Source organism: Eublepharis macularius, chromosome 4 (assembly GCF_028583425.1).
Source record: "Eublepharis macularius isolate TG4126 chromosome 4, MPM_Emac_v1.0, whole genome shotgun sequence".
Classification (NCBI taxonomy): Eukaryota; Metazoa; Chordata; class Lepidosauria; order Squamata; family Eublepharidae; genus Eublepharis; species Eublepharis macularius.
In genome coordinates this window covers 103,820,986-103,836,410 of record NC_072793.1, presented here as the reverse complement: position 1 = coordinate 103,836,410, position 15,425 = coordinate 103,820,986, and the positions used below count along the sequence as shown (strand labels likewise).

The 15,425-nt window shown below is 40.2% G+C and overlaps 1 protein-coding gene across 3 annotated transcripts in view; it reads right to left on the bottom strand.

The window, feature by feature from the left end:
* The window catches only part of STAB1 (stabilin 1), a 154,092-nt gene that overhangs the window by 65,166 nt on the left and 73,501 nt on the right, over positions 1-15,425 (bottom strand). For all 3 annotated transcript variants that reach the window (XM_054976233.1, XM_054976232.1, XM_054976231.1), the window contains exons 25-32: positions 15,248-15,406; positions 14,297-14,392; positions 11,521-11,616; positions 8,270-8,317; positions 6,912-7,042; positions 3,909-4,020; positions 3,288-3,365; positions 3,029-3,130 (exon numbers count right to left, since the gene is read on the bottom strand). In XM_054976233.1, the coding sequence (XP_054832208.1) occupies positions 3,029-3,130; positions 3,288-3,365; positions 3,909-4,020; positions 6,912-7,042; positions 8,270-8,317; positions 11,521-11,616; positions 14,297-14,392; positions 15,248-15,406 (822 nt within the window). The remainder of the gene's footprint in view (positions 1-3,028; positions 3,131-3,287; positions 3,366-3,908; positions 4,021-6,911; positions 7,043-8,269; positions 8,318-11,520; positions 11,617-14,296; positions 14,393-15,247; positions 15,407-15,425) is intronic.

Genomic DNA, 15,425 nt, shown 5'->3' with positions numbered 1-15,425 from the left:
TTATAGTCATGTATTTATGTACAATACTATTCCATTTTTTAAAACATATCTACCAATTCTTTCCCCAAATACTTATATGTCAAATATTTAATATTTTTACTCTCCTATGAGCCTCTTGCCAACATATTATCTTTTGTTTAATTATGATGAAATATTTTCTTCCTTTTTAATAGGCATTTAACCCATTAATATTCCAGATTATAAATTTATAGTCCATATTCAGTTTTTATTTTATGCCAGAATTTTCTTTAAGTCCTTGTAATGCCATTGTCTTTGCTGTTGAGGATCACTTGTAAATTATTTTAAATTGTTAGTTTCCAAATCTATTTTATATTTTTCACACAATTCCCTTGCTTTGGAAAGAGAGTTCAACCTATATCTCTGTTACTTGTAGGTGAATATTATTCCCTCCAGTTTATCGCATCTGACCATAATCTTTTTCTGTTTATGTTTCTCAGTTAAAAAGGCATAGTCTTTCCTCTTATATAAAATTGCTATTGGTATTTCCTTTAACAAGATTGTCTCGGTGTTATCAATCATAAGCTTCTGTTGGTAGTGTTGTTGCAACACTTGATCTTTCAATATTCTTCTCACAAAGTAGACAAGAACATCCCATGGTGCTTTCTTTAATTTTGTATATCAAGTGTTAATTCTATAAACAATATCAAGTTCTTGTTCCATTTCCTCTTGATCATGCTTTAGAAATTCTGCTAAAGCTTCCAGAATTTTATCTCTAATATTTTCTCTGCCTACTTCGGGGACTCCTTTCATTCTTAGGCAAAATTCTTTTTCTTTTAGTTCCAACAGAGATAAGTTGTCTTGTTGCTTTGTAAACTCCTGACTTGATACCTCCATTTTACATTCTAAGATACCCATTCTGTCACTAACTTGTTGTATTTGGGTAGTATTATTTAAGGATTCCTCCAGTTTGTCAGTTTGTTTAGACTTTTGCCTTTCCAACTTTTCAAATCTCTCTTCAGTCTTTGTAAAACTCTCCTCCAACTTTGTAAATCTTAATTCCAAATAGTTATTCAGCTGAGAGAATAATGCCTGTATAGATTCCACCATAAGAGCTTTTTCATCAAGTGACCCAGATCTCTTCTTTAATGCCATATTTCTGTTATTATAGTTATTTGCAGTCCTGCAGCTCCCTCTACTGGCTTTTGTCTGTAAGCTGTATTAAATCTTTCTAGCTTCAAGGTCATTCAGATAACATTAGAGACTTGTTGACTTTAACATTCCACAGTACTTAATTATCAAAGCAATTACCTTGCGGCTGGTCAAATTTTTCCCACAGCAGCAATAATAGTCCACTTAACCCCTCTTTTGTAGAAATAACTTTAAATGCTTTCTTAAAGAGCTTTTTAAATTTTAAGAAAAGTTAATTTACCAAGTTCCTTTTAAAGTTCTAATTGAAAAAATAGTCTCTCACCATCAGCTTACAAGTCAGTATTCAGAGTCAGAGTTCATTCTTCAAATGGAAAATTACTCTTGTAGATATTAGATAGCAAGTTCCTATAGAAGTTGAGGTTAAGAAATAGGGAGGCTGGATCTATCTCCTTTTGGTTTCCTTTGCAGCACTGAGGAAGATGTTTTCCCAAACTCCTCAGCAGCCTTTCCCCAGATTTATAGCCTAAGCCTCCGCTTCTGCCACAAATCTAGGGTGAAGCAGCCTCCAGAAATACGTGGGCAATCTCTTGTTTTCCCTTTCAGTTCCAGGGAAATTTATAATTCCATCTGCAAAGGGTCTCCACAGAGCACGGAGACATTCAATCCGCCATCTTACCTCTTATGGTTATAGCTCTGAAATAGGGTTGCCAAACCCCCAACCTTTAACTTTTTACCCCCACCCCCACTCACCTGTCCATCAGAGAGGAAAGGAGTGGGGAAGGCAGGCCACAAACCACCAGAGTACTTGGCAAAATCGCACACATGCATGTTCTGGCAGTCCCAATGATATCCTTCCCATTGAAAACTGGAATCTACAGTGTCTCAGTGAGGCCAAAGATAGCAAAAACAGGGCCTCTGGAACACTTGCAAGACAGTAAGATACCCCCTCCTCATCTGCTTTGGCAAACTCCCCCCCCCCCGCACAATTCTCTGCTTTACAGGTAAGGGAAGCTGGCAACCCTACTCTGAAATCATTTGGAAGCTAGGAAACTTCTGCTGCTGGTGGCCCTACAAGTCCAAAACAAGGGAAAGCCAATCCTATTCCTTTCCCCTGAGGTGGGATTCCTGCAATCCTGCCATTTTCCCTAGAAAATGGAGAGACCTTATGAGGGGACACTCACTCTCAATCCTCGCAATGGCCTTGTGGAACCCCTGGAAGACCTTCACAGACTGCTTCCCCCCTAGTCCCTGGTTCATACAATCCAGTTTCAGAAATATTGATTGTAAGGAGTTGTGATGCAATTAATTTTGGCTTAAAGGCATCTCCTATATTAATTTTTGACTATAGTCCTGCACTTCACAATAATTATTCATGGTTCCCTTGCATGAGAAGTTATAAAGTTTTGTTGATAAATAAAAAAATCCTCCTAAGTCTAAAGGAGATGTTCTCTGGCAAAAAGAGGTTCTGGAATCAAGAGTGACATCAACTATCACTTTGTATGGCCTGAAGAACTATCTTCGTTTCTTTTCAATTTTCCTTTTAAAGAGAGCTTCTGTGTCCCTTACTGTTGGAAATACAATGTCTTGTGTACAAAGAAGGCAGAAGACAGAGAATACCTGCAGGGAGCAGCAAATCTAACAGTTAGATAGGCTACTTCCTGCTTCTTCTCAGAAGTCCCTCTCTCCCAGTTTTGTGAGGTAGTTAGTATCTATTCTGTTCCTCTCCTTTCTGTCGTTGTAGTTCCTGAATAAACTCTCTTCATTCACTCCTTAATCAGATTCAAGATCATTCCTAAGATACACCAGAGCCTACACTTACTGTATTGATTTTGCATTATAACTATCCCAGCAAAAGAAGTTTCCAAGTACAGTGGTTAGTGGATTCAAACTATTAGATGCTATCAGGTGTGGTGTGTACCTCAAGCAGCTCTTTGAACCTACTGAAGGAGAGTGTCATGTTAAGTTGCTGCTGCAGACCTGGACGAGGTGGAGGGATATCCCCATGTGATGGTAACAAAACCTGATCTCAGGGAAAAGGAAAAAAAAAGAGATTGGAAGAGGATCATTGACTAGGTGACTCTGTTTTTTCCCCCCAAATGGTTTTAGTTATAAACTTCATAAATCCCTTAAACTTACACAAATAAAGAAACATAAATCCAATACTTTAAACAATTTACCTGATCAATAATATAAATAGTACTGTTAATAGCAGGGATGTCACCTGTTATAACTCCTGCATTCTGAATGGTTAAAGTCTGGAAAGCAAACAGAATCAAACATGATATTTTTTGTGTTAGGCTATTATTTTTTTAATTTTGTGTTAGGTATTAATTAAAGCAAAATGCTTACAGACCCTCACCTCACCTACACACAATGCAGATACATTTACACCTTGGAACTGTCTACAGTTAACATCCATTCCCTACCACACAATCTTTGTGCTTTTTTGCAACTGTTATACTGTGGGATCCACACAGAACTGAGGATGGGCAGGTTATGACTATCAAAAGCTAATGTTGACTATTATTTTGTCTACCTAAAGCTAATGTTTTCATTTTGGCCATTCACCATACTTTTGAGTATCTATCTACTATTATAAGGCAGAGAAAAGGATTTCACATAGTATACAACTTTGAGTTCTTCCTTCTGTATATATTTCCCTTCTCCTCTAACATTTCTCCAGTTTCAAAATACTTTCTTACACAGATTTATTTGTATAAGTTTTATGTAAAGGGCTCAACAGGTTATTTGGCAGTGGTGTAGTATACAAGAATATAATTCTTTTTTAAAACTCTTACCCCATTGTAGTTGTTTATCTCCCACCTGATCCGTGGGTTGAGGGTGGGTACTTTCTGACCCACATACTTCTTGAGTTCCCCAGTCACAAAAGAACCTTGGAGGAAGTGTGCCCTGTTATTAGATGACAAAAGACAATTTAGAATATTTTGACTATAGAATTAACACACAGGAGAAACCCTTTCACAATAAGTTTTATAATATTTTCTCTTATCTCTTCCAAATTCAAAATTGGCAATTTCTCCAATACTTCTTTCAGTGAATGCATCTGCTTCCCAGTGGGTGCTTTGATAGCCAAGTTCCTTAAGGGAAGTAATAAATACTTTAGGGTACTTTGAGTTACATAAAGTAGACTCTGGGGGATTCCGCATGATCAATTTTGATCGGACTTTCTGAACAGTCATGCTGCGGTGGAGTCCTACGAATCCACTTCTCCCCGATTCCATTAGGCTTTTGTTTCGCACATTTCATCGGCTCAAAGTCCATCATGCGGAATTTTTGACAGGATAAAAATCGATTCCTCATCATTTTTTCCGGGGGAATTGTCGAATGATGCACATCTTCATTTTTTTTTAATCCCCCCCCCCAAAAAACGTTGCTACACATAAACGTTGCATCAAACCAACACATTAGAAAAAAAATTCTCACAAAAAAACGTTGCTACACATAAACGTTGCATCAAATAAACATATTGGATAGGCCAGAGCACTTCCCGCCGATATTGTGGAAGAGTATTGGCTATTGACATTTGGAGGGAAAATTGTTATCTTTCCCGTTTCCTGTTTTCTTCGTGAGCAGTGTGGTTTAGTGATAGGTGTTGTGTTGAGGATGGTCTCTTTCTCCTTCCATGAAATGCCTAGACCACTAGTTGAACGCTGAAGTCCCTCCATCACACTTTCACTCTACCTCAGAAGCTGTCAGCTGTCAGCGAGCAACAAGTAACAAATTTGGCGTGTTGTAAAATGGACCCGTTATTGATCAGCTGTTGTCATGTGACACAGGATATGTTTCTGCATAGATTTGTAGAAATGTTGCAATGTTTTTTTACATTTTTTTTAAAAAAAAGAGGGGAAGGGAAAGGGTAGTGGGTGTAGCTTAGAAAACATGATTGGCCAATCAAATTAAGTTGATTCAAAGGGCGAGAGAGAAGGGCAAGGGTGGGGAGAACATTGGATAAAGAATTCCGCATGCTTAAAATCCCTAATCTGCTGCGCATGGCCAAATAAGTCGGGGGAAAGCAGGATGGAAAAAAAATGGACAAAACGTGCAGTGACTTCGAATCTGCTGCTAGGATTGCCTTCCCACATGTGGAAACACAAGAAAACATTGAGGTCATTTAGAAGCTGAAGCAGGGAAAACCATTCGTGTGGAATCACCCTCTGGCTCTTCTGCTACAAAAAGTAGACCTATACTTTATGCAGTATATATATTTTCTGTATGCAAATACACAGTATGGAAAACATCCATACTTCTCAGGACCCTGGCTCAGATGCATGTATAATGGTGTTTAAAGACATGACATCGTTTTACTGTTTTTTGCAAGATGCACTGATGTAATACTGGTACATATGCAACAATTAGCTTTGTTGTGCAAAATTACCCTAAATGTAGTCTTGTTCAATTGTCATTATTTTGGTGATCCAACTGTAAAAGAATAACATGCTAAGCACACTATTCGATATACTTATGTTTGACATTTTTGTGAACAGTGCAACTTGCATATTTTCCAGTTTTCCAGATTTTTGAGGGCACACATTGATGTATATCAAAGCAAAAAATCAAGGCATGTTGTCCAATTCATCAAAAATGGCAAACTCGTATATCAAGAGGATTGCATGCAATGTGCTCTCTTACAGTCCACATCACAAAGAGCAGCATGGGAATTATGAAATGCTTCACAATGCAGTCCTAAGCAGATCCACTTAGACTACTACAGAAGTCTACTTAGTGGGTCTTACTCCCAGGAAAGTGTTCTTAGGATTGCCCTGTCAGTACAGTCATGCAAAAACTGACTCTGAATATCTACTGTGATTGTATATGCACACAATTACATTTTCTAGTCTTTTGTTTTAAGCAGCAAGAGTACAATATTTTGCAACAGCTGTCCAGGAATCACTAACAACATTGCTGAGAAGCAGGTCTCTTCTTAATGAGCTATTCCCTTTCCTGAAGAAAATGAAATGGATGTGGAGCCTGACAGTTATTCCTACGACATGTTTCAGGAAAGAGATCTGTCTGCCAATATACTTTGGTGCCTACTACTTAGCATACCTGATTAGGCCATGACTGCTATTCAAATAGTCCCAGTTCTATGAAGATGCCTATACCCTTCCCACAACACTTTAGCAGATACTGTACTCATCTTTAAGAATGATCTCTGCAAATATAAATGTGAGGATACTGCTCTTATTAAAATGAAAATGGGATTCTTTGGAATAATGGAAACTAAATACTGTACTGAAGTCCTAATTCTGACTCTCTTGGTGCATGGAGCAAATTAGTATCCCTAGCAATGTCTTGGTAGCTTATCAACTATGGCCCAGTGGCAGAGTACACACATTACATGCAAAAAGACCTAGGTTCTACCCCAGTCTGGGGATCTAACAACATGATACATTGGGAGTTCCACATACAAGAGCTCACTTACCAAGTGTGTAGGGCCCCAGTTCAAGTCAGAACTACAGCAGAAAGAGAGGGAACTTTTAAGCCTTTCCAGTGGTGCCATTGTCCAACCCTGGTGGAGCACAATTTGCCCCACTGTGAAAATGTATGTGAACATGATGCCAGTACCTGTGTATTTTCACAATGATGCAAGTAGGGCTCCCTAAGGCCATTTACAGTGAGGAAAAATGATGTTGAGGAAAGTTTAAAAGCTCCTTCCGCTCATGCTACGGCCCCATAGACAACATTGAGTTAGACAGAACAACACTTTGACAAAGACTAAGGCAGCTTAACATGTTCATACAGATTGTAAGGTAAGAGGGTACATATACAGCTCACCATACCTGACTACAAATGGTAACATGTCAGGTTTTAACCAGAAATCTTTTTCCGTCTTGTTTAGCTTTTCAATGACTGTGTTAATTGGCACCAGAACAGTCACATTGGCTCCTTTTGGAATTCTGAAGAGAGATTTCTGTTGTACAAAGCAACACAAGCTTTATTGTTCATTAGTCACATTTGGCCCTATAATTATCAAGATAGGGAATAAACATAACAACAATCATGATTATGATGCAATGATTCCTTACAGATGTTGATATATTTTGAATTCTACCACCACTGCACTTTTTACTATCAAAGAATGCATTTTACCATGACTGAGCAAATGACAATCACGGTAGCATTCACAAGGTCTGCGTGGGCAAAAAGACATCTGACCAAGATGGCTGCAGTGAGGAGGAGAAGCTTGGTGGAATTACTCCCACTGTTACTCCTTGTGCTAAAAGAGCCTCTAGTGTCAAAAGAAGTGCTTCTCTAGCTCCCCCTCTTCATAGCAGCAACCCCCTGGGCCACATGACTCGTGTGGGCTCTGTGACCTACAAATCAGCTTTTGTGTAGTCACAAGGGGATGCTGGATAAGTGAGACGGCCCAGCAACCCACCTTTCCCCCCTTCCCAGCTGAACTGCAGTTGAGCATACACCCTAAGGGCCAAGCTACAAGTGACGAATGACACTTGAATGGCAAGTGTATTTCTCCCTGTTCACTTGCGCTCCACTCGATCCACTTGCCGTTCAAGTGTCATTTGTCACTTGTAGCTTGGCCCTAACTCAACTGGGAACAGAAAAAAGCCCCAAAGAGCTAAAAGGGGGAGGGAATGAGGAGCTTAGCTCTGCCATTTTGTAGGTGGAGCATAGCTCTGTCATGGACAGTTTCACCCACAGCCACCCTGCATTTTCTTCTTTGAATGTATTTTACCTGATTTAGAGGAGAAATTAGCAAGATGTTGAATAGAAGCTCCACACTGGTTTTTTTCATGCAGGGAAAATGAAACCCTGTGGCAGCAGAGTTCATGGACCAACTTAGAGCTACAGCACAGCATAATGGTTTAAGGCAGAACAACCATCAAGTGATCCACACTCATATTCTCACTCAAGGTCTGTTAATCGCTGGCAAAAAAAACCCTGAGAAATTTTAAACAGTTTCCTAATCTATGCAGCTGATTGTGCTAAGAGTTATACTTTTAAAATAATTAAAGTATTTAGAACCCACAAACATCAAAGTTGAGCAAAAATACGCTCCATTCCCTCTCTTTAGCATATTAATTCTTGATGTATTTAGCATAAAAGGACTTTTTCCAGTTATTTAGGATTTTCTCCTTCCACAAAACACCCACACAATTGCTTTAAAGAAATGTCTCACCTTGATCCACTCATAGAAGACAGAAAAGTGGTAGTTTTGTGCCAACTCCTAAAAAAAAAGATTTTTTTTTAATGCAGAGCAGTTATGGAAAAGTATATAAAGACCAAGAGGAAATACAATGAGCTTCCAAATTGATTACATTACACAGTTTAAAATAGTACAGGCAATTCTGCCTATAATAACACACTCATTCTAGTTCAGTCCAAGGTGTTTCCCATTGTGGCCTATCAAATGCTTCTGGGAAGTTACAAGAATGCATGAAAGCTATAGTCCTCTCCCCTGATCAGGATTAGGTATTCAGAGACATACTGTTTCTGAACACCAAGTCACCATTTAACTTTACAGGCTAATAACAACGGATATACCTGACAACTGATCTGTCTAACAGCTATCTATTTTTAATTTTTTTTAAAAAAAATTATTAGGGCAAAACAGATAAAAATAAAAAAACAAAGAAAGAAAAAAGAAAACAGTGCTGGCTATGAAAACACTATTAGCAAATCTATACAAGATTTCCAAATATCTAAAAGTAAGACCAAACACAAATGCCTTCTATATGCGATATCAAATGTTGATAAATGTATAAGGTCTTCAATCCAGTGATTTACAGGAACATAAGTAGACCCTAATGCATTCCACTTAAGAAGTGGTTCCAAAAAAGAGGCCTCTAAGAGAGCTCAAGGTGGATACTCCAACTGAGAGGAGCAATTCCAATAATTTGTGGTGGTGGAGAGTGCCGTCAAGTCATAGCTCACTTATGGCAACCCCTGGAGGGCTTAAACCAAATCATCCTTCATTTATTTAAAGTTGTATCCTCTTTAAAGAAATTTTGGGTGATGTTAAACCTCACATAAATTTCCAAAACAAAGTATTAATTTTATGAATATAAAAAGGGATTGCATGCATAACATATATAATTCAAGGTATAATATTCATTTAGAGTGTATTTACTTTACTCCATAATGACAAGTTCAAGGTTGCCCATCTATCCAAATACAAGGATATATCTGAGATCAGTTTATTAAAATTCAATGAAATCATGAGCTAATAATCTGCCAGCTTTCTCTCCTCTTTCCCAATATGACTGGTGCATGCACTTCAAAGCATGTTCTGCTTTCATTGACAATATATTATTCAACTCGTATTTAACCTTTTGCAACTCTTGATAAAGATCAGGATTAGGAGATGTAGCAAACTGAGTTAACAAATATTTCAGCTTATTTTTCATATTTGTTTCTTTCCTTTCTCTAAATTACTTCTTAAGGTGCATATGCAATCCTTCCTCTTCCCATTCAGTAGTTTGAGTATTCACAGTTCCTTGGTTAATATTAAAATACTCTGCAAGATGAGCTATCATCTGTGTTTTAAAACAGCCAGGATAGGCGATGTCAGGAGGTGATGCTTATGCAAATCAATTATGCTAATAGCACACTTCCAGTGATGGCAAGGGGTGTGGCATATGCTAATGAGTTATGCTAATGAGTTATGCTAATGAGTTCCTGCAGCTCTTTTTCTACGAAATGACCCGATTTTTGGCATTCTTTTACACAAACAGGGAGTGCAGCACAGCTCTAGCCACTGACACATCCAAAGATGAGTTGACATCTATGGCATAATGTTTTACAAACGTGTCTCCTGCAGACCAAGTCACTGCCCTACAGATATGGGCTACAGGGAAACCTCTCATAAAAGCTGAGGAGGACACCTGAGACCTTGTTGACTGGGCCTTTACTTGTAAAGGGCACTGAATACCTGCATGGCGATCTAATAGCTGACACAATACACCTTGAGGTGGTTTGATCCAAAGCTCATTTCCCCTAGTTTGGAGCCCCAAAGCATAGAAATCGATGTGGGTCAGTACAGAACCTCCTTGTTCTGTCCAAATAAAAGACTAATGGCCACTTGAGATCCAAGGAATGGAGTACTCTTTCATCCTTAGACTGGGGCTGGGGAAAACCACTGGAAGTATGATGGCTTGTGTGACACATGAAAAGTGGATAGAACCTGAGGCAAAAACTTCAGGATGGACCTGAGCACCACTCTATTATCATGGAATTTGAGGACTAGTAGGTCAGCTCTAAGTGCTGACAGTTCACTGATCCTCCTGGCTGAGGTGATAGCTGTCAGGAAACTCATCTCCAAAGACAGTAAGTTTAGTGAGCAAGTTGCCAATGGTTCAAATGGTGGTAGCATGAGACGTGAGAGGACCACCAAGATTGAACACTGAGGAACTGGTGGTGACACTGGGGGATAAAGATTAACCATCCCCTTGAGGAACTGATGAGGAAGTTGGTGAGATAATATGGTCTGTCTCTCACTCTGCTTATGAAAAGCAAAAATAGAAGTCATGGTGGCCAAACCTTGAGCCTTTAAAGTGCAAAGATATTCAAGTATATTAAGTAAAGTGCAATCAATGGCAGAAATGCCCTTTTCTTGCGCCCATAGGGTAAAGCAGCACCACTTGGCTGTGTAAGATTTATGCGTTGAAGGTCTCTGAGCATTTAATAGTACGTGTTGTACGTCTGGTAGAAAATCTAGTACATTGGCCGAAAGTGCCAAGCTTCAGGTGCATGTTGTTTGGTTTATGGTGGAACAAATCTCCCCAAAGGAGAATGTCTGGAACTAAGGGTAGGGATGCATATGTCCATCTGGATAGCTCTAGTAACCTTGGCAGCCAGATTTGTCTTGGCCCAAAGTCGGTTACTAGGATACAGTTTGTGTTGTCCTGTTGTATTTTGCAGAGAACCCTCAGGATTAGGGGAATAGGTGGGAACATGTAGAACAGATGTCCTGTCCAAGTGAACTGGAAAGCGTCCCCCATCAAGAGAGGGCCATTGACCCTGTCATTGAGCAGAACCGTAGGGCCTTAGTGTTTGTGGCAGTGGCAAACAAATCCACTTCCAGAACACCTCAAAGGTTGAACAGGGGCACCAAATACACATCGTTCAGAGACCATTCGTGATTGGAACCCAGAACCCTGTTCAGCACATCTGCTCTTGAATTGTCTGAGCCACAATGTGAATGGCATCCAGAGAAATATTGTTGGAAATTGCCCAATTCCAGATAGCCGTAGCCTCCGCACAAAGAGCCAACAAAGCCGTGCCTACCTGCTTGTTGAGATAGTGCATAGCAGTGATGTTGTCAGAAAGTTCAAAGTTATAAATTAAATAAATAAATATGCTAGCTACATCATGTGAGTGAACTCAGCTTTTATTCCTTATACAATAAAAATTATACTTTCACCTTCTTACCGTCATAATATCTGCATAACAAATATCTCCATCTCCCATGTATCCTGCAGAGCAATTGCAAGCAACTTTCCCAGCTCCAAGGGACTTACACACAGCCTGTTAGATTAAAAGAAATATGATGACACAGTAATATCAAGACACATCATAATACACTCTACATAGGTTGCCCCTCAAAGTTTACTCACAGACTCCAGCTGGTGTAAAATGCTACAGCTTGGTTTATTTTCAGGAGCTAGATGGAGCACACTTATCACCTCTCATTCTTCAGTCACTCCATTGACTTCCCATTAGTTACTGGGCTCAATTCAAAGTCATGACCATCACATTCAAAGACCTTCTTGGCCTTGGCCCCTCATATCTGTGCGACTGACTCTCTCTCTATGTTCAGCAGCAGCAGCTTTGCTCATCTGGGCAGGGCCTTCTGCAGATACTGTCCTGCAGTTAGGCAAACTCAACAACTGCCTGCACACGTGCATTATCTGTGATAGCCCCCACCTGCCTGAGGAGGTTAGGAACTAGAGGTGGGCACGATCCAAAAAAATTAACGATCAAGCTGATCGTGGATCGGCGCTGGCAATGATCCCAAATTAACGATTTGCACTGAGCATCTCCTGTTCCCTGTCCATGGATTGTGGAGGCCAAAGCGGGGCGTGTTGGTATTCCCAGCTATGTGGGAAGGTGGGTGGCGGCGGCCGCTGGGTGCGTGCAAACACTCCCACTCAGCTCCTCTGAGCCCTCTATTTACCAAGTCATGGTAAATAGAGTCATGAAAAAGCCAAATCATTTGTACCACCTGTCTAGTTAGAGTTCTACCAGCTGAGAGTTTAAAGGTGGCTGTATTTTCTTTTGCACACTTTCTCCCCCTTCTCGTTCTCAACTGCTTGCAAAAGGGATGCAGTCCGCTGGGCTGAGAAGTCAGGAGGAGAGGGAGATCTCTTTTCATTGTTAACTCTTTCAATGCACTGAATGAACTCAGGAGGAGAGGAGCGCAAAACAGCTTCAGCTGATAGCCGCTCTCAAAGCCAGGGTTTTTTGTTTTCTCTCTCTCTTAACCCCTTCCTCTCCCAATCACTTTGCTTATATTTTTCTCAGGAAGCCACCTTTTCACTCACAACTGTTTGCTTTTCCTTCCTAGGGGAAATATTATCAAGTTTCTTGCCTTAAATTTCTTTTGCTAAAAAGTTAACCCCAAGCTGCAGTATGAAACCTCCGTGTGCAGCATGAAACCTCCGTGCTGCATTATGAAACCTCCATGACAGAAGGAGGGCAAACAGAGCTCAGGCATTCCCCTAGCTCCATTGCCAGGGGAATAGATTGCTGGCGCCTGAGTGTCTGGCTTCCCGATCCTATTATGATCGCCCCGGTCCAGCCCTGGTCCAGCCCCCTCCCGACCGCTGGATCGTTCGCCGTGGACGACGATGATCTGCTGGGTCACAATCGCGCGATTGCCATTATCGTGGGTTTTTTTCTATCGTAATGCGGATCGTGCCCATCTCTATTAGGAACGTCCCCACTCTCATAGCTTTCCACAGACTATGTAAAATTGAATTATTCAGGAGGGCTTTCTATTCACCCTAGGGCTGTGTCATAAGAAATAGCTCAGAGAGGTGCCTTGGTAAGGGACAGGGACTATAGACTAGGCTATCGGGAACTGTCTGCTGATGTAGATATGCAGCTACTAGTGAGTTTTCACACTGCTAAACATAACAGAAATTAGTTATGCTTTTTCATATAGATTTCATCTCTGTGCTAGCTTTATGCTTCCTTTCAAATTTTCTGCTACCTTTGCTCAGTGAACATCCTAGCTGTTGATTATATTATATTTCACTTGCACTGTGTAATCCACTTTGGATCTGAGTGAAAAAGGTGGAATAACAACAGCAACAACAATAACAGTTGTAGTAGTAGTAGTAATAGTAGCAGTAGCAGCAGCAGTAATGACCTAATGAAAAAAAACATAGCGGCAGTGCTCAGTATTGTCTAACAGGACTACGGCTTTAACTGCAAATAGGTATTTCTATTTTAAGGGATCCTCTGCAGGTGGAGTGTTGTTCAAGAGCCCATAGAATTAGACCCCTGGGTCCAATCTTCCTGAGATTTGGGGGTTCTTTAGCGGACAGGAAGGAGTATGTTCCCTGCAAATTTGGTGGAGTTTGCACCAGAAACACTCCCCTTAGCTCCCTGGATATTTTGCTTCATAGGTACACAACCCAAAAACCTGATGTTGAGTATCTCCTCCACCAGAATTTGCATGTACAGCACAACCTATTGTGCATCCCCAAAGGAAACTAGGAAAACAGAAATCCCAGAGATCCACATGATCAGGCTTTTGTGGCTTTTCTCATCATTATGCCTGTTGTAAACTGAAGGCAGATAATTCAATGTCACCAGTAGTGATAATGTTATTGGTCCAGAACATAGTAGCCTTTCTGCAGACACACTCACCTTTCCAGATGAGACTATAATTTCACATGCTATTCAACAAGCTCAGCGAGACCGAAGACAGACAATAGTGCATTATTAAATATGTGTGGGGGTGATGGAGAGTTGCAGAGACTGAAGACAGTCTGAGCAATTTGTGCTTGAAGTCTGTATATTCTAACAGTTGTTTGTACCGTTTTAAAATCCTGCCAAAACCTGGTTGAAAAGATGCAATTGGGACAAAAGAAATGTGCCTCACTCAGACTACTCTTAGCTCTCTGTCTCCAGCCTCTTGAAACATAGCACACAATTTATTTTCACAGGAAGAATTTCCTAAATAATTCCATTTTCTTACATAGCCACGGCAGCCACCATTATTCACCAAGCAAGGATCAATGGGGTTGCAGTTAAAACCATCACCATCATAACCTCTCTTGCACACACAGCTGCTCTGAAAGTAAAAACAAGTGGCATCATCGTTACTGCTGGACATTGAAAGCTGCTTCCAAAAGCATCAGGCTCTATTTTTATATCCCCCCTTCATTTAGTATCTTCAATGGGTTCTTAAAAGACAAAAACAGACTGTTACTAGAAAGCTTTGAGCTAAACTGTGAACCTGCTGAATTAAATGCACACTGGGGTTTTAAAGAACATTTTAATATTGTAGACTTTCTAACTCTTGGTTGCTTGGATGCTATTATATACATAAAAATGAACAGGAATCTTGCGAAACCTTAAAGACTAACAACATTTTACACCATCATAAAATTTCATGGGCTAGATCCCTCTTTTCCAGATGCAATGAGTGGACCTCAGGATCCATTCACTTTAGGTTCACAAAAATAAACAGGGTTAGGGCTGTAATTCCCATGTTAGCAATACTCACAGAAACACCAACAAAGCAGAAACAGCCACCTTGCAGTGTCATTCAAATTGAAGACAGCATGCTGATGATAGTTTATCATGTAGTTGATTTGGACTGATTTTAATTACAGTAGGAAATGTCTCTTTGGTGGGGATTGGGGAAGTGTATGCTTTTACCGCGGTAGTTAAAATAAGTCTTGATTTATTTTAGGAAGGTCATGTCTCCTGCTTCAGACCTCCTGCTCCAAGACAATGCTCTAGAAGTTTTGTTCAAATTCTAGAGCATCATCACAACATCATGCCACTAGCACAGCACCATTTCCTCCCACCCTTGTCCCCCCCTCCAAAGGTTAGCAACCCTACAACACTAGCATGCTTCATACTTCAATGTACCAGACACCAGTGATAATTTTAATCAAGTAACAGAGAATGCTGGCTATACCTGTCCAGGCCCAATGTAGCGGCATTCAGCATTGGTGTGGCAGCCTCCTCTGTTCTCCATTACACAGTTATCTATGGCAATGCAGACGTTTCCATCCCCAGTCCAACCATTGTTACACTGGCATGTAGCTGTGCCAGGACCTGTGCTGGTACATATGGCCTGGTAAGAAATGGAAGAA